The sequence below is a fragment of the Solanum tuberosum genome, unplaced genomic scaffold (genome assembly GCF_000226075.1).
Source record: "Solanum tuberosum cultivar DM 1-3 516 R44 unplaced genomic scaffold, SolTub_3.0 scf00100, whole genome shotgun sequence".
Classification (NCBI taxonomy): domain Eukaryota; kingdom Viridiplantae; phylum Streptophyta; class Magnoliopsida; order Solanales; family Solanaceae; genus Solanum; species Solanum tuberosum.
In genome coordinates this window covers 1199015-1219451 of record NW_006239024.1, presented here as the reverse complement: position 1 = coordinate 1219451, position 20437 = coordinate 1199015, and the positions used below count along the sequence as shown (strand labels likewise).

The 20437-nt window shown below is 34.8% G+C and overlaps 1 protein-coding gene across 1 annotated transcript in view; it reads right to left on the bottom strand.

Moving 5' to 3' along the window:
- Positions 1–8333: 8333 nt before the first annotated feature.
- The window catches only part of LOC102578643 (uncharacterized), a 35936-nt gene continuing 23832 nt past the window's right edge, over positions 8334–20437 (bottom strand). Inside the window, exon 5 of the mRNA XM_006348161.2 lies at positions 8334–8685. Within this exon, the coding sequence (XP_006348223.1) occupies positions 8650–8685 (36 nt within the window). The 3' untranslated portion in view covers positions 8334–8649. The remainder of the gene's footprint in view (positions 8686–20437) is intronic.

Genomic DNA, 20437 nt, shown 5'->3' with positions numbered 1-20437 from the left:
ATCTATTTTACCTTCACTCAAGTCAGCAACAATAATAACGAGCAAAGTATTATTTTGACCCAGGAGTACATACCGCAAGTGGGATGGAAGGACCTTAAGTTCTAGTTTCGGAGGCTCATCAACAGACGGTTTTGCAGGTGGGGTGTCACGATTCTTTATGTCTAATTCCAACCATTTTGGCTTGAAACGGAACTCAAACCTATCAAGTGTGGCAACTAACTCATCATACTCATCAATACCATCACTGTCAAAATTCATCATCACCGCTGCTAGCGCATCAACACCTAATTTTTTCTCAATAGACACCTCAGATTCTTGCCCTACAATGTGATTCACCACGGATACCGATTTAAGATAACTTTCATGCTTTATAGACCTACGGATGTTAAAAGTTACCTCCTTACTGTTTAATCGGAATTTCATCGGCCCTCTGTCCATATCGACTAAGGCACGCCCAGTAGCAAGTAGTGGTTTCCCTAAGATGATGGAACCTCAAATTTTACCTCACAATCGAGTATCACAAAGTCCGCTGGAAAGATGAATGACTCTACTTTCACAAGGACATCTTGGAGCACTCCAATGGGCCTCTTCACAATTTTATCGGTCATAAGTAAACGCATCGCAGTCGGCTTTGGAGCTCCTAAGCCCAACTTCTTATAAATGGACAAAGGCATCAAATTAATGATGGCCCCCAAATCACACAAAGCGTTCACAAAGTGTAGAATCCCAATGGTACATGGAATAGTGAAAGCTCATGGATCCTCTTTCTTCTGCACAAGTGACCTAGGAGCAATAGCACTACAATGTTGCAGCCTCTAATTATTCTCAAATTTGACAGCCCTCTTTTTGGTCACCAAGTCTTTCATGAATTTAGCATACCCAGGCATTTGTTCCAAAGCTTCTATCAACGGGACATTGATGGACAGTTGCTTCAACATAGATATGAACCTGTGGTATTTTCCCTCTTCAGTCTTTTTCACCAATCTCTGTGGGAATGGAGGTAGAGGTCTAGGCATGGGAACAACTTTTTGGGTCACCTAAGCTTCATTCTCTGTATCAACTTTCGGATCTTCAGTAACCTCAATCTCATCAACATCCTTTGCTACCACTCTTTCAACCTTAGATTGCATGGGGGGATCAATAGTTTGTTTTCCTCCGCAAGTAGTGACTGCCATACAATACCCATCATTTTTTTGGATTTTGGATGGTGTTGATAGGAAGTGTGTCAGGCTGGTGTAGGTTCACTATAGTGGACAACTAACTAAATTGTTGCTCGAGTTGCTTGATTGACACTGCATGGAAATCAACTTTTTGACTGATTCCAGACAAATCATTACGCATCTCTTTCACATTCTCATATGTTGCATCAAACCTCTTCATCATCTTTTGCATAATATCCTCAATGCGAGTCATACTATTACCAGCCTCTCTATTACCAGGGGAACGTAGGGTCCAACCTTATCATTCCTGTTACCGTAATTGTTTTGGTTGTAATTGTTATCACGATTGTAATTTCCATCCCGGACATAGTTTCCCTTATGGTTGTAGTTTACATAGTTCCGACCTTGGAGCCAATTATCCGAGTTGGAACCTTGGGCGTTAGTTCTGAAACCCCCCATCTGATCATTAACCAAACTTGCATCCTCCTCATAGTAGTACTCCTCAACTGGCGGTGGTAGAGGTCTAGTTAGATAATATACCGCATTCACCTTTTCTGCATTTCCAGTCACATATTTCAGTACCAAGCCAAGTTATGTCCTCATTTGAGCCATATTTTCATGAATGTCATCATTGGATTGATTTGGTGCAGTTTGGACAGCGAACGTGCTTCTACCAGTACTTGCCTTTATAGTGCTCCAGTCTTTATTGTTTTGGGAAATCCTCTCGAGTTTTTCAGCGATCTCCTCAAAAGTGCACTCACCATATGATCCTCCAGTAATAGTATCTAATACAGCTCTTCCATTGTCATCATGTCCTCTATAGAAGTACTCCTTCAATGACTCATCATCTATGTGGTGATTCAGAATACTCCTCATGAACCCAGTGAACCTATCCCAAGAACTGCTTGCCGATTCTCCAGGTAGTGTTGTGAAGTTATTCAGTTTATCCTTATGATTTAATTTCTTGGACACCGGAAAATACCTTGCTATGAACACCTTATATAATTGGTCCTATGTATAGATCAAATTACATGGCAGCTCAAAAAACCACACAGCAGCATCACCGGTCAGTGATAATGGAAATACTCTCAAGCCTATGACATCCATATCCAACTCTGGTTGTCCTACACAACTCTTACAGACACTGGACAATTTAGTCATGTGAGTGTATGGATATTCCGAAGCCAACCCAGCAAACAACCCTCTCGCTGTAAGCATTTGTATAAGGTTGTTGGTCACCACAAATGTATGTTTTGGGGGTAGAGGAGGGAGAACAATAGGTCTATCTGATCCAACCGAATCATATTCAACCCTGCAGTGATCACGAAACCTCGGTGCTGGCGGATTCTGCACCCTTTCTGCATTTCCTATTATATGACCACCTTGAATCAGAGCGGGCACATTAACAACTCCAGGAGGTTGAAAATCAGCTCCATCTCTTTGACCCTCTCCGATTGGATTATTGTGTACCCCTTGATTTTCCATTTTCCTCAAAAAAATTCCCAATTTAGGATCGTAGGGGGTCAAGTGTTCGCCTCGATTCAATTTACTTGGCATACACTAGAGTTGAAACCTGTAGAAAACAAAAACGTAAAATCAGGAAATACTTGACTAAAGTTCAACAATGTAGTTAGTTTAATCTTAAAGTTGTATTCCATGGAAACGGCGCCAAAAAATTGATACACCCAAATTACACCTCCCTAAAGAAGTATAAAGGGGTCGTTGACCAAATAAAGAACCCAACTTGTAGGTTGGGGTCGATCCCACGAGGAATATGGTTCAGACTTAAACTTAACTCATAATTATCTCTGTTTAGTCAAACTATTTCCGAGAAAAGTAAACAGGGGAAATGTTGTAAATAAGTCATAGATTGTTGATTTGAATGATTAAGTAACAAGTAAACAAGATTCACAATTTGAGTTGTCAATATAAGATGGAAACTAGGGTATATGTGTTCCCCACAAGCTCTTAATGCAATAATCCTAATAATAGTAATCTTATCCTAGTGTTTGACATGCAAGGCCGATAAGTTATGTATTCCTACGTGATTGATAATCTTAGCAGGAACTTTCACTCGTGACTTGGTAGATCTACGAGTGTGTGCTTTACTAACCCTTACCTTCACCCCAAATTAGTCATCGTGTCAATTTAGTTGAGTTTTTACCCTCACTTCGATTTATTAAAGTCGGACTAGTAGAGAGCAGCAAATCCTTAACTAAATCTCTGTTGTTTAATCCTTTTCTCATTCATTCCCCCCTTGGTAAGGCAAGTAGGAACGAGGCGAGTTCTAACGTTGACCACCGTTAAAAAGCATTCTGAACGAAAGGATTAACAATACATGCATAAACACTATTCAAGAATTACTTTAATTATTATTCATACTTTGTTAATTACTCATGGTTTCCACAACCCTAGTTGTGGATTTAGCTACTCATTCTTGAGAGTTCACAATTCATAATTAGGTTAAAAGAAATCATGAACTTACAATTACAATTGATGAAAATTGAAATCTTAAATTGAAATTCAAAGTCAAATTGCATAAACCGACTTCCGGAAATTAAATTGCTCAATGTTTGCAAAATAATTCCAAATGACCAAAAGCAAAAGTCTACAATAATGTCTAACCCCCAAAAATGGAAATTACAACTATTATTTATAGAAAACAAATCCTAAACAAACTAGGAAACAAAATAAGGAAATAACAGCTCAGACGCAATTTCAATCAACGACACGACCGCAGACCGTGGGTCAACCTACGGCCTGTGGTCTCCCTCTGTGCTTCAATACTTAGGCAATATTTCAGGGCCTTCAAACAACAGTTCCACCTATAGTCCGTGGATTGTACTACGGTCCATCCTGTCACTCTGTGGTTTGAGTAGTGAAAATCAGCTTTCTGACCACGACCTACGATCGTCCACCTACGAACCGTCAAAGGACCTACGGTATGTGGTTGGCTCCGTAACTGGCTACTTCTGGACTTTTCAGCTCTTTTCTCAATCAAACCGCCTCCAAGCCTATTTCCTGCAAGAATTACACAAAAACATTATTTCTAATAACAAACTAGCCCAAGACACACACAAACTCTAAGTGAAATGCATCAAAAATGCCATAAACTTACGGTATATCAAAATCCTTTAGATTTTGGGGCTGAACTTGAAGAAGAGCTCTGCATATTCTTGAGAGAAAAATGTCGCCTCTTTCTCTTTTTTTCTTTCTAAGTCTGATGATTTTTAGGAGAATGAATGTTTTAGGTAGTTTCTGACAAATTAACTAGGCTTAGACAAAGTAAAACGACGTAAAGTACCAAACACATAGGGAAAAAGACCAATAGGACCTCACTTAAAACAGACGAGGTTATTATCAAGAAGGGTTTCACCAGTCGTTTAAGGCATCATGGCCCTTTTAGTGGGTTGTGATGTTGCCCTACCCGACAGGGCTTCATTAAAACGAGCACACCTTTTTACTCTGGCTCGAAATTAGGCAAACTTGGTGGCGTTGGAAAGAGGACTCAAAGACCTTTAATTTTTAGATCATGGGCCATATAATTTATTTTGTGCTAAAAGATATGATCGTTTGAATTTGACCCAAAACTTAAAACATGATAAGTCCCTTTCACAGACGACTTCACGGGCCATGTGAAGCTTCATGGACCGTCTAGGCATCTATGGTCTTTCATAGTGACCTTAGGGTGCAACCTCACTGTCTAGGTGACTTGTACGGACCGTCCAAGTCACCACGGGCCGTCTAAGGAACCGTGTAGGTAACTCCTCCCTAAGGGCAATCCTGAATGGTCTCACAATGCCCTTAACGGGTCGTGGACCCCTAAACGGCCTGTCTAGGGTTCCGTGAAGGGCCCATTGTCCATTTTTGGTTTGTGCACTTTCCCGTTTGTGCTTTCTATCCCTTTCTCGATGTCCAAGGTGTTACATATAACCTTTAATGTTTCTATATTATATGTGATCATAATTTTTTGGGATATCTGGAGAAGTTGTTTTATTTTTTGTTAGAGCATTTTCCACCACAAAAGATTTAACCTTTTCACACCTATCTTTATACCATGAATGAAAGTCAATAGAATTACCTTCATTCAATGATGATTCACTTTCATCATGATCGTAGAGTAACAACCATTGATTCAAGACAAGTCTTACCACATTAATTGAAGCATTTAAGTGTGTCCAATATTCATGCTTAATTTGATCAGATTGTTTGTCAAATGCAACACAAATGGATTGTGGTTGTATATGATCATCACAATATCTTTTTTCTTGATTATGAATGCTATTCTACCCACCAATATGTTGGTTAAGATTATCTTTTATATGTTAATTCCTAAATGTTATTCTTCAAAATACAATAACAAGGCAAGCAATATACCGCATCTACATTCTCATTATACTCCTACTAATCATATTCTTCAAACCATTTAGAATTGAAACGACGCATTGTTTCAAAAATATAGATTGAGGAAATTCATGAACCTTAGGTCGATAAGGACCAATTTGAAGATATACCCTTCTTATTTCAGCACGAAGGTTTGGATCATGATTTTAAAATTAGAGTTCATTTGGCTTAGATCAAGTTCTAGAGCATCTAAATCAAGTTTTTGTTTCTTATAAGAACGTGATAGTATCTCTTATTGGTCCCCTGTTTCTTTTATATTAGGTTGACTTAGAGACGTCGAACTTATTTTTGATACACTACTAAAATAATTCATCAAGTCCATGGAACTTCAAGCTAAAATATTTACAAAACTATATTTGTTTTGTCGTAAAATAAGAGAAAGGGAAGGAAAGTGGAGAGAATTATTGAGATTTTTATACTCAACAATATGGCCATATAATATGGGTAAAGGAATAAAATAGGAAAACCCTAATCCACAAGGAAAAGGGTATTAAAATTGAAGTAAAGAAATCAATCTTTTTAAATTTGACCAAAAAAGGTCCTTTATTAGACCTAATCATAAAAGGAATGAAAACAAATATGTTATTTTTAATTAAAATAATTTTTTTAAAACGAAATAGAGTTTAATTTAAAGCAAAAATAGGCAAATCACAGAAATGAAGACATGGGGAGTCAAACGATTGACCCTGAGTTGCTGCTCTCTCCATGTCAACAGTCTTTTCTTTTATAGTTTTAAGGCAATGCTACAAAATTAAAAACAAAATGTGGACTCGAGGAATCAAACCTAAGAGTTGTGTATGCTTTGTGCACACCGTTGCCACTAATATTATTTCTAAGGGTATTCAAAATGTTATTGTAAGATTTGACCTATATATAATGTGAAAATGATTCAAGTGTGTTTTTTTCCATTTAGTGAAAGGAAATGGGAGATTTAGTCTATAGCCTTTAACAAACTTAATTTTTAACTTTATATCAGATCTTTATTCTTACACATAAAGAGGCCTGAAAAGGTCATCTTTTTCTGTTCAATTTGTAAGTGGATATAGAAATAAATCATGAAATGCTACAACGACAATACCTGCCAAACAATAGATGAAACATGTTAATGAAAGACTTCCCAGACATCATTACCAATGACATATTGAGTTACATCAATCAAGCGTAATGCTAATGTGAGGAAGATACAAGGGAAGAAATAGAACCAATTACCAATGCGGCAGACTTCTCAACCTATCTTCAATTGGTGAATCTCATATTGGACATCTTCAACAAGGTTTACTTGAAAGAGTAAAATTTCATTGCCAGAATATGGCAACTTAAACGATTATCTTTACAAGACTAAACACAAGGTTTATCATTTGTATTATCTTGGAAAAGAATACTACCATTCGGTTACTGTACAGAGCTCACTACCATACACAAACCTGCTGAATTGAGTGGAAAAAAACTACATCTCCAGATAAAAAATGGAGAATGGACGTTCCCAAAATGCTCATTGTAAAACAACCAACTTCAGACATGCTGGGGACTACTTGCAGCACCGTCATCCTGCAAATGAAACTTAATAAATGAACTCCGAAATAGTCTATGCTCAGATTTTAAATATTACGTAATTAGAATATTCTACGTAGCACCCAAGTAGACAATTTGGCAGCAATACCTCCACTGCCAATCTGAATTGAAATAGATCAATAAGGCAGCTACCTATTCTACTATTTTAACAGCGAAATGAAGTTCATCAGAAGCAGAAATAGTGTTAAATCAAAAGCATGCATCAAGTAGCACCATAGTTAAAGGAGCAATGTCAGGGTCAAGGTCACTCCGGGGCAAAAAGATAGAATAGGGAGAGAACTCAAAAGAAAGGAAAAGGGCAGCATGTAGATATGCGAATTCTATTAGTTTGTTTCTATAGTGGATTTCTTCGGAGTAATAGTAATTGATAGGACCTTGTTGGTAAGTGCTACAAGATCATGTTATGCCTTCGAAATGAAAGATAATTCCAAGTCCGCGTTTTTCTACAAACAAGAAAGCTAAAACTTATGCATCATGTATATATATATACACTCCATATATAAATTACTAAAAGTGGAAATTACAAAGTGCAATGTTGGATTTCAATTTTACCCCTACACTAAATTAAAATCAAATTAACTATCTAAATACAACTACTACATACCTTTTAAAACGAAATAGAGTTTAATTTAAAGCAAAAATAGGCAAATCACAGAAATGAAGACATGGGGAGTCAAACGATTGACCCTGAGTTGCTGCTCTCTCCATGTCAACAGTCTTTTCTTTTATAGTTTTAAGGCAATGCTACAAAATTAAAAACAAAATGTGGACTCGAGGAATCAAACCTAAGAGTTGTGTATGCTTTGTGCACACCGTTGCCACTAATATTATTTCTAAGGGTATTCAAAATGTTATTGTAAGATTTGACCTATATATAATGTGAAAATGATTCAAGTGTGTTTTTTTCCATTTAGTGAAAGGAAATGGGAGATTTAGTCTATAGCCTTTAACAAACTTAATTTTTAACTTTATATCAGATCTTTATTCTTACACATAAAGAGGCCTGAAAAGGTCATCTTTTTCTGTTCAATTTGTAAGTGGATATAGAAATAAATCATGAAATGCTACAACGACAATACCTGCCAAACAATAGATGAAACATGTTAATGAAAGACTTCCCAGACATCATTACCAATGACATATTGAGTTACATCAATCAAGCGTAATGCTAATGTGAGGAAGATACAAGGGAAGAAATAGAACCAATTACCAATGCGGCAGACTTCTCAACCTATCTTCAATTGGTGAATCTCATATTGGACATCTTCAACAAGGTTTACTTGAAAGAGTAAAATTTCATTGCCAGAATATGGCAACTTAAACGATTATCTTTACAAGACTAAACACAAGGTTTATCATTTGTATTATCTTGGAAAAGAATACTACCATTCGGTTACTGTACAGAGCTCACTACCATACACAAACCTGCTGAATTGAGTGGAAAAAAACTACATCTCCAGATAAAAAATGGAGAATGGACGTTCCCAAAATGCTCATTGTAAAACAACCAACTTCAGACATGCTGGGGACTACTTGCAGCACCGTCATCCTGCAAATGAAACTTAATAAATGAACTCCGAAATAGTCTATGCTCAGATTTTAAATATTACGTAATTAGAATATTCTACGTAGCACCCAAGTAGACAATTTGGCAGCAATACCTCCACTGCCAATCTGAATTGAAATAGATCAATAAGGCAGCTACCTATTCTACTATTTTAACAGCGAAATGAAGTTCATCAGAAGCAGAAATAGTGTTAAATCAAAAGCATGCATCAAGTAGCACCATAGTTAAAGGAGCAATGTCAGGGTCAAGGTCACTCCGGGGCAAAAAGATAGAATAGGGAGAGAACTCAAAAGAAAGGAAAAGGGCAGCATGTAGATATGCGAATTCTATTAGTTTGTTTCTATAGTGGATTTCTTCGGAGTAATAGTAATTGATAGGACCTTGTTGGTAAGTGCTACAAGATCATGTTATGCCTTCGAAATGAAAGATAATTCCAAGTCCGCGTTTTTCTACAAACAAGAAAGCTAAAACTTATGCATCATGTATATATATATACACTCCATATATAAATTACTAAAAGTGGAAATTACAAAGTGCAATGTTGGATTTCAATTTTACCCCTACACTAAATTAAAATCAAATTAACTATCTAAATACAACTACTACATACCCAGTGATATATATATATATATATATATATATATATATATTACTAAAAGTTGGAAATTACGAAGTGCACGGTTGGATTACCATTTTACCCCTACACTCAATTAAAATCTAATTAACTATCTAAATACAACAACAACAACAACAACAACAACAACTACATACCTAGTGAAATCCCATAAGTGAGGTGTAGGGAGAGTAGAATGTATGCAAACCTTACCACTACCTCGTGAAGGCAAAGAGGTTGTTTAATTAACTATCGAATTAATTAAAAGTCCTATTTTATTTATGTAAATGATGAATTAATTAGAAACCCCGCTATTGGTACTTTAATTATTTAATTATGGCATTAAAAATTCTCTTATTTACTACTAATTATTGTAAACATTATTCACATCCTCTTATGCTCTTTAGTTATATCATTATAAATTACCTTTAGTTATTATTAATTATTTCTATCTTTCATCTTCTCTTATATTAACTTTTTCCAAATAAATTTTCACATTCTTATATCAATGTATATGGGGCATAAAATATTACACAAAATTAATTGCTTTAAATTAATACATCATGTGTAACACTAACTTCCACAATTCCTATCATTTATCTTTTCATTTTCTTAACTTGGTTTTTCAAATTCTACGACTTTTCAAACAGTAACCTCTTTGTTGATTTAAATATAGGCTAATTTAAATTAATAAATATATACATGTTAGAAGGAATTCCAAAGAACATCAAGAAACACTATATCAAGGCAACAAACGGTTTCCATTTCCCTCAAGGTTGTTTTTTTTTTTTAAATCTGGCCTTCCTATCCATTTTCCTTTTTTTTCCTCTCCTTTCTTTTTCCCTTAAAGAAAAATTTGTGGGAACTAAAAGGAAATAGAAGACGGAGAAGTATGTAGATGTCAGAATTGAATTATCACCAAATTCAACTTACCTTCACCTTTCACGGGATAATATATGAAGACTACCATCTCCATTAGTAACGCTAGCACAGGATTCATGAGCTATGAAAAGGAGGAGTTTGGTTTCTTTGGAAAGTTGATTTTTGAAATTTTCATTAATTGATTCATTCTTATAGTTTTTTGTAATCACATTTTTTATAGATAAAAAGACAATACATAAGATAATGATGAGGAAGATGGTAGGTTAGTTCTTAGTTTCTCTATATTTTAAATGGGAAGATTGGCATAAAGTTCATTTATTTGTCAATTCATGCATTTAATGTATAACTAGTTTTTTTTTTCATTTTCTTAACTTGGTTTTTCAAATTCTACGACTTTTCAAACAGTAACCTCTTTGTTGATTTAAATATAGGCTAATTTAAATTAATAAATATATACATGTTAGAAGGAATTCCAAAGAACATCAAGAAACACTATATCAAGGCAACAAACGGTTTCCATTTCCCTCAAGGTTGTTTTTTTTTTTTAAATCTGGCCTTCCTATCCATTTTCCTTTTTTTTCCTCTCCTTTCTTTTTCCCTTAAAGAAAAATTTGTGGGAACTAAAAGGAAATAGAAGACGGAGAAGTATGTAGATGTCAGAATTGAATTATCACCAAATTCAACTTACCTTCACCTTTCACGGGATAATATATGAAGACTACCATCTCCATTAGTAACGCTAGCACAGGATTCATGAGCTATGAAAAGGAGGAGTTTGGTTTCTTTGGAAAGTTGATTTTTGAAATTTTCATTAATTGATTCATTCTTATAGTTTTTTGTAATCACATTTTTTATAGATAAAAAGACAATACATAAGATAATGATGAGGAAGATGGTAGGTTAGTTCTTAGTTTCTCTATATTTTAAATGGGAAGATTGGCATAAAGTTCATTTATTTGTCAATTCATGCATTTAATGTATAACTAGTTTTTTTTTCTTTTTTGATGACAAGGGAAACCCGCAGCCGCTACCCTTTGGGTGCACACAGGGTAAAACCCCGCTCCTATGTAATAGCTCGCAAATCACACAGGAGAGGTAACCCGCACTAGGCAAGCCCGATGCGACGAGCTCGACCCAGAAAGCAAACCCCTTGCTTTCGCTGGCAAGGGATTTCGAACTTGAGACCTTAACATGGAAGTCTCAAGCCCAAACCACTGGGCCACCCCGAAGGATTAATATAGAAATGTGTCATTCTTTTTGGGATTGACTAAAAAAGGGAAGTAAGTCATAAATTGGGGCAGAGATAGTACTCAAATTTCTTCCCATTATAGTTGAGTATTAGAATAATTAAACCACACATGAAGTTCGGGGGAAATTGTGGGATGGCACAAGAATTGATTCATCCTCCTTTCTATAGTGGGTATCTATGTTCTTATTGAGTTTATATTTAGAATACTATACAATCTTTTGCCTCAACAGGTTCTTAACATTGTTGCACGTGAATGCCAAATCATGTAATGTACTATTTGATATAATAATATCAATATTATAAAAACAAAGCTTTGAATAAATAAATATATATGACAGAATGAAGTACAAGTTTCTATGATTGATCAATGTGGATCCTCATATGGTAACTTGTTGTCGAGGTCAAAATGATTAGGTATCATCCGAAATTATGAAGTCAAACATGTAAGGTAACGTTGTTGCTTGGACTCTTCAAAAATATTGACTGGTGCATGTCGGATAATCTAGAAAAAAAGTGCATGTTTGAAAGATCCGACACAAGTGCAACAAAATTTTTGAAAAGTCCGAGCAACATAGATGAAACGTACCTAATACTTCCTTATAAATGTTATTCTTGGTGTATGTTAATTCTCTTATCCGTTACAACTGCACTGTGATAATCGGGATGGTTGCGGTGGCATCATGGTTTTTACAACTATCATGAATATTGTCAATTGAATAAGTCAGTTTTTTAATCATTACTATGCATTTTTGATAGTCCCACTATTCCCTGACAGTGAATGAGGTTGATATACATATTGTTTGAACCTTATAATGACTTGGTCATTTATGTTTAGTATTTGATACGTCTTAAGATACAAATTGCATAAAGAATACATAAAAGTATTCAATGTATTTTAGCATGTCTTATTCCTTAGAATTTTGGTGACACTTACCATGAAACAATATTTGGTGGCAAGAATTTAGCATTAATGATCACTTGACCAATACACTGTACTTCTTCATTAAACTTATTCATTCATCAAAAACATTTTATATAATGAAAGCTGTAAACCTAGTTAATCCAATAGGAAAGGGAACACTCAATTGACAAATAAGCAGATGATTTGAATATTTATGCTAATCTGAAATTCACATTTGATATTAACCTTCAGATTTTTATCTCTGTTGTCAACAACAAGAGAAGTAATTGTGATTTTGTGGTAAGTTCACTGATAGGCCAATCTGTTGTTCAATCAATTCTTCGACTCAAACCTTTCATGCTATATGACATTTAAGTTTTTTTTTCCAACTTCCTTATCCTTTCTTTGTGCTTATCTTCCAGCTATATGTAAGTGATCACCTATAATGAGAAGGAAATTGAGTAGTATACTTTAGTAGTACTTCAAGATTAATCAAGGTTTTATAATCTCTTTGTAATCCCACTTTCTCTAAATAGACAAGAACACCATTGCCTACAACTTGTTGAGGCAAAAGAATGTATAGTATTCTAAATATGAACTCAATAAGAACATAGATACCCACTAGAGAAAGGAGGATGAATAAATTCTTGTGCCATCCCACAATTTCCCCCGAACTTCATGTGTGGTTTAATTATTCTAATACTCAACTATAATGGGAAGAAATTTGAGTACTATCTCTGCCCCAATTTATGACTTACTTCCCTTTTTTAGTCAGTCCCAAAAAGAATGACACGTTTCTATATTAAGTAACAATTTAAATTTAAAATACCTATTTCACCCTATCTATAACTACACAACCATCTATCACTTATTTTAAGACCACAAGTTTCAAAAGTTATTCTTTCTTTCTTAACTCCGTGTCTAGTCAAACTTACTCATATAAAATGGGACGGAAGGAGTATTATACTTCAGCAGTACTTCAAGATCCAAGGTTGTATAATCTCTCTCAATTCTAAGAAAACTATGTCTACTTGTTGAGGAAAAAGAATGTATAGTATTCTAAATATAAACTCAATGAAAAAGATATAAAACCCCCTATTGAAAACGGAGGATGACAAAGTCACCCATCGCACTGTTCTACCAAATTTTATGAGTGGTTGAATTATATATTAATCCTCTATCCTTGTCATGTAACTCTCCATGCACAAAATCCTAAGGCTTATTAACTCCAAGCTTCTTCATGAGCAAAGATTTAAGTTCATCATCAGCAGTTGGTTTCCTTCAGCTTTTTTGGTTTTTCATGGAATTTTGAACTTGCTAAGAATTGAAATTTCTCACTATTTTGATGCTCAGAATATGCAGGTATAAGAATATTAACATACTAAAGGGGATCAACACTGCCTTTCTCTCATCTCGAGTAACCCAAAAGGGAAAGGCTTGTTGTTCCTCACAAGAAATCAGGCTTAGTAGTATATGCATGGAACAAGTACGGGGGACAAAATCTAAGATATTCTATTCTATCTTCTTCTTTCTCTTCTTGGTCTGGACTATATTAGCGAAGCTATAAGAAGCAACATGTTTTTTTCTTTAAAGTAGGATTTAGTTAAAGGATACTTAAAGTTGTCAACGTTATAAATTTGAAGGACAAGTTAAACGATTGAAAAGACACAATAAATAATTTTTTTCTTCCATAAATATTTTTAATAAATAGGGTATTTATTTATTTGGAAGGACATTTAAGTAATTTAACTTTTCACTTTTGAGTTCAAGCTTTTAATCGAATATAGAAAATCTATACAGCTTTCTTAAAATTACGATTATGATTCATTATAGCAACGATATCATTTATGTTTATTTATTTATTTTGTTTTCATTCAACCAATTAAATTTTTTGTCATGAATTTGAAAGCATTTACCATAGAACATGAATTGGTTAAAATCTTGACATTTTCCAACATTTTCTTCTTTAAATTCTCTTAGAAGAATTTTAAATGTTAGTGTCATGTGAACATATTCTTGGCTGCTTCAAAATAACATGCTCGCTTTTTTATATTTGATATATACATATACCAAGTAAAATCAGGTAGGTACTCTCTTATTGCTTTTTTCATTTATTATAGAGAAAAATAACATGTGATTATATAGATTTCGCAAATTCAATATATTTTTTATGTTTCAGTTTTAGTTTTCCTGTAGAAAAACATAAAAACGTTTTTCAATCAACTATGAAAAAACTATGTATATATACAAAGTAAAATCACGTAGGTACTTTCTCTTACTGTCTTTTTCATATATGATGGAGAAAAATAACATGTGATTATATAGATTTCGCAAATTCAATATATTTTTATGTTTTAATTTTAGTTTTCCTGTAGAAAAACATAAAAACTTTTTTCAATTAACTATGAAAAAACATATAACTATCTTTGCTCAATGTACGCAGCTAATCGAGAAGTCAAAATGAGAACCTAAAACAAGAACATACTAACATGTTTTCCATATATATATAAAACATGTTTGTTCCTTAAATCATAGAAATTAATGTATGTACAAATAGTTCTAAAAAATGAAATGTAGTTTTTTTCACATGTTCAAATAACATATAAAAAATTTAGTTCAAATTCTTGAACTTTTAAGTAGTTATACTATTTAGCATGAGATACACATGCAACGCATGAGTTCAATGACTAGTACAAACAAAAGAGGAAATGTCTATATAATATAATACTCCCTCCGTTTCACAAAGAATGACATAGTTTGACTTGGCACGGAGTTTAAGAAAATAAAGAAGATTTTTGAATCTTGTGATCCTAAATTAAAGTTATGTCAAATGTACAAAATTGCCTTTTAATCTTGTGGCCTTAAACATGCCACGTGTAAAGCTGAAATTAAAATGTTACCAAAAATAGAAAGAGGTCATTCTTTTTTAAACTGACTAAAAAGGAAAGGAGGTCATTCTTTTTGAAACGGAGGGAGTAGTAATTATTTAAAAGAGCATTAATCATTTTTATCCACTACCTAAAATTAACCACCCAATCTCAACTACTTTCAATCCAAAGCAAGTTGGGAACTTGGGATAGGTTACATAAATTCTCAAGGACCGTGTTATAATATAATTCCAACTAATTAATATCACCTATAGATTATTTTAGGTCATATCAATTAGTTAGGACAAAGTTGAAGGGACATTTTTAGAAAAAAAGATACACTAAGATGTCTGAATATATATATTCAGATGTTGTATTTTAGATAAATGATATAGACAATTTGTTTTCTCAAATTTGAATGTTCATAACTTATTTATTAAAAATTTGAAATTTAAACAAGATAATTAAAATACAACTATCGACAAATTATTAGGTTGTACGATGGTCCAAAAATTATTAGGTTGTAAGGTGGTGGTAGTGATTGTTGTATGGTAGGAAGGGCAGCGGTGATTGTTAGCAGTAGTGGTGGTTGTAAGTTGTAACGGTGGAGGTGGAGGTGGAGGTGGCTGGTGGTAGTGACCGAGGAATGTGGATGGTGGTGGTAGAGGCAATGATGGTGGTTGTGACAGTGAAGGTGGTTGGTGATGATGATTACATCGGGACTGGTAATGGCTACGACAATGGTAATGGTGGTTGTCAATGTTAGTGGTAGTGATGGTGGTTAGCTGTGGAAGTGGTGATAGTTATGATAGTAGAGATTGTTATGATGATGGTAGTGGGGTGGTTGATAATGGTGGTTGGCAGTAGGGGTGATAGTGGTGAACAACTGATAGTAGTTGTGGACAAAATGGTAGTGAAAAATCATCTTCACAAAAATCTTTGAATAGTTTATTAATAGTACTAAGACTTTGTTAAAGACATGAATGCTTCACACCTAATCAAACCCTAAGTGGTCAAATTATAACACAAACAAAAAAAAAACTCAATTCACTTACTCATATGAGGTTTCAACCATTCAGATTTAGACATCTATTAAGTGTTAGGTTAATATGTTTAATCATATGCAAATTCAGAATTTGAAGTTTGTGGGTTCCTAGAACGACCTCACATAAATATACAATAATAACTGGATGCACAATCATATTTACAAATAGAGTTTTTTGTCAAAAACATCCTTAAACTATACTCCAAACTTAAAGTACATCCTTAAAATATCTTTTTTGGCAAAAAAATATCCTCCAAATATTCGAAAGTTAACAACTTTCATCTTTGAGTTAGATATTGTCAAAAAACTAAGGAAATCCTACAAAAACATGTGTAGATTACGTGACTATCAACAAAAGTTTTCTTACATAATTTCATTACCTGCTATAAAAAAAACTTACGAAAAAAGAATATAAAAAATCTCAAATACCATTACTTCTTGAAACAAAAATGTTTGGAAGATGCGAGGTTACATGATCTGCTCTTGTTCTGATTTGTCAACAGAAAAAAGCTAGAGCTTAATTATCTTTTACCTTTTACAAAGTTGAATTGTAGTTAAATCAATAATTTTTTGGGACAGTCTCATATTGAGGTGATCAAAATTTTGATTATGTCTCACATTCAAGTTTCATTCTCCATTACTAGAGTGGAAGTCTTCAGCAAACACCACTTCTAGCATATTCAATTGAGAAGAACCACGTTTCAATTGATAAAATTTTTAATATTAAATCACTAAAAACTAATGGAAAAAACTACTAATCATAAGACAAATATTCACGATAACATTTTTGGCATATCTCGGAATAATAAAGACAATGGGGTGACTTGATTTTTGTGGGTTCTATTAGTTTTTTGACAAATTTTAACAGAAGGATGAAAGTTGTTTACTTTTAAATACTTAAAGGATATTTAAAAAATTTAGGTTTCAAAATGTGCTCTGACATGGGAAATCTGCCAAAACTTATCCACTCAATCTTCTCTCTCCTAAAGTTTGCCGTCAACATTTTTTTGAGATTGGTAACTGTTTCTATTTCTTTAAATCAGTACATGGGTTGTACTGAAACCATATTTACATAATGAACTCTAAAGGCACTGTCCTATCCCTATAATGAGTCTAAAACATCAATGATAGAGACAGTGTCATTAGAGTAGATCTGATTACACCAAAAACACAAAGTTAGAATACAATTCAATTTTACTTGCTGCATATTACTCTCCCTATTCTCAAAAAATCTAAGATTTCTCTCTTTCCAGACAGTCCACCAAATATTAGCAGGAATGATTCTCCAGTTGCTTTTGTTCTTTGCTTGTAATCCTGCTTCTTCCCAACTGTATAAGGCCTCTGCAATTCTACCAGGCATGACCCATGAGATGTTTTTGCGCCTTAGGAATAGACTCCACAATTGGCCAGTGACCTTGCACTGAATGAACAAGTGATTGACTGTTTCTGCAGTTTCCCCTAAAGAAAAAACATCTTGAACACAGTGTAATCCCCCTCTTCATCAAATTCGTGCCAACACCACTTCCTTAGCCAGTAACCACACAAAACAGGCCATTTTGTGTGGGATCTTGGCCTTCCAAATGTGTTTCCAGGGCCATTTGGATGCCTGCATAATTGGGTGGTTCAACTTCCTATATGCTGCACTTACTTTAAAAGTCCTAGTACTATTCCCCAACCACTGCAATCTGTCTTTCCCCATCTCCAAGCTACTAAATTGTTCAATGACGCTGAAGAATTCTGTAACTCTTGGAATTTCCCAATCATTGAGGTGCCTTCTAAATATAATATTCTACCCATGAGGTGTCCTCAGCTATTGTATTTTGTTGCTGAAGAACCAGAGTATGTATGTCCGAAAAAAGTGTCGCCAGATTTCCTGCTTCATGCCAATCCTCCTTCCAGAATCTAGTTTTAGCACCATCTACCACTTTAATCTTGGTGTTTTGTTTGAATTCATCCCATAGTGATCGGATGGATTTCCATAAACCAACACCATAGGGAGTGGTAACTTCCTTTGTCATCCAATTATCACTTTCTTCATATTTTGCTTTTATGACTGAGCCCCATAAATTTTGATCATCGTTGGAATACCTCCAAAGCCACTTCATTCTCAAAGCATTGCTTTGATTCTTAAGGTTCTTGATCCCTAAACCCCCAACTCTCTTATCATTTATTTCCATTTGACTAAGTGGTACCCCTTCCTTTCCTTTTTTCCTTGCCACAAAAACTTTCTCCTGATGTTATCCAACCTATTAATAACACATGGAGGAATAGGAAATAAAGACATCATATATGTTGGAAGTGCATCAAGCACAGAGTTGATCAAAGTCAGTCTTCCTACAAGTGAGGTACTGAGACTTCCACCTTGCTAGTTTCATCTCACACTTCTCAATCACCCCATTCCAAATTTCCAAAGACGTGGATTTGGCCCCTAAAGGCATACCCAAATAAGTAGTTGGAAGAGCACCCACTTCACCACCAAGAATTAACTTCAAATTTTCCATATTTGGCACTTCATTAACTGGATACAAGAAGCTTTTTCTCCAGTTAACATGAAGTCCAGACATTCCTTCAAACAAGACTAGAACTAGTCTCAAAATTTTGAGGTGGTCCTCTTCAGCATCACAGAATATCAGGGTATCATCAGCATATTGTAGATGAGTTATCTTTAGGCTTTCCCTTCCGGCTCTAGCTACTTCAAAACCTCTTAGCCATCCTTCTCTATTTGCATTCATAATCATATTGTTGAGTACCTCCATGACTAACAGGAAAAGGAAAGGTGATAAGGGATCACCTTGCTTTAAACCCCTTTGTGAACCGAAAAACCCTGATGGTCCATTTATCAACACTGAGAAGCTTACTGAAGATATGCAGAATTTAATCCATTGTCTCCATTTGAGACCAAAATCCATCTTCTCTAGCATACCCCTAAGAAATCCCAGTTGACATGGTCATATGCTTTCTCAATATCTAATTTGCATAAGATGCCTGGTTTTTTCAAACTTGACCTGGAATCTATAGCTTCATTAGCTATTAGAACAACATCCCAGACCTCCCCTTAACAAAAGCTAGCTACTGTGAATTAACAAGTTTGGACATCACTCGTTTTAGCCTTTCAGTGAGCACTTTTGAGAAAATTTTATAGATGCTTCCTATCAAACTGATAGGTCTAAAGTCCCTTAGTTCTTTAACACCCTTTTTCTTTGGAATCAAGGCTATGAAAGTAGCATTAAAACTTCTTTCAAACCTCCCTTGGTCATAGAAATGCTGAAAGGTCTTCATGATATCACCCAACACCTTTGGTATCTTTCATTTTGCTGGATCTGTAAACCAGTGATTTTATCTGAGGAGAGCCAAGCAATAGTTTTAAAAAACAAACAAAAGAACAACAAAAAGACTTTTAGGTGCAACAGATCTTCCCTATCAGCCTCACAGATTACAGATATCAATCTTAATCGTAATTCAGGCCATGTAAGACTATAACTTACTCGACGGAGTTGCTGCAAATTTCAAAGTTGACCATGAGAATGTTAAGCAAGTAGCCACCAAAGAAAACTTATTTTGACTCTTAATAATATAAAGAGCCAATCAAGAGTATATAAAAAGTTTATACTTTCTAATGTGTTGATATAGAATGTAATTTGGCACGAGCGAGACATTACAACTTCTACCATTCCTCGCCCTAAAAGTAGTCTTTTGTTGTTCCTTTCTGATAAGTCACAAAAAGGTTTAATACGTGAACTCTTAGGTCCAAGATCTTACATGCAAAGTCAAGCCAGTCATCTGTACATATGGGGGTAATGTGTGAGGACCCAAAAAGGTATACAGAAAATATGAATCCTAAGTATCTGGCGAAAAGAGTTTTTGCTCGCCTCAGAACCCCTTAAATTTCTCTCCCTCCTAACCACCCACATGACTACAGATAAAAACCGACATACCGAATCTACCTGTTAAACATTGGTGGTTAATGAGATGGGTGGACTCCTTATAAGGCTTGGGCAATCCTTCTCCCTTTGAGCTAACTTTTGGGGTGTGAGTTAGGCCTAAAACCTAATTTCACACGGTATCAGAGCAGGGCCCATCTCATCCAATGTTGGGGCCCCCCATAAAAAAAATCAAAATTGCCCCAAAATAAAAAATTGCCCACGCACCAGATGCTAAGCACTGGGCATGAGGTGGG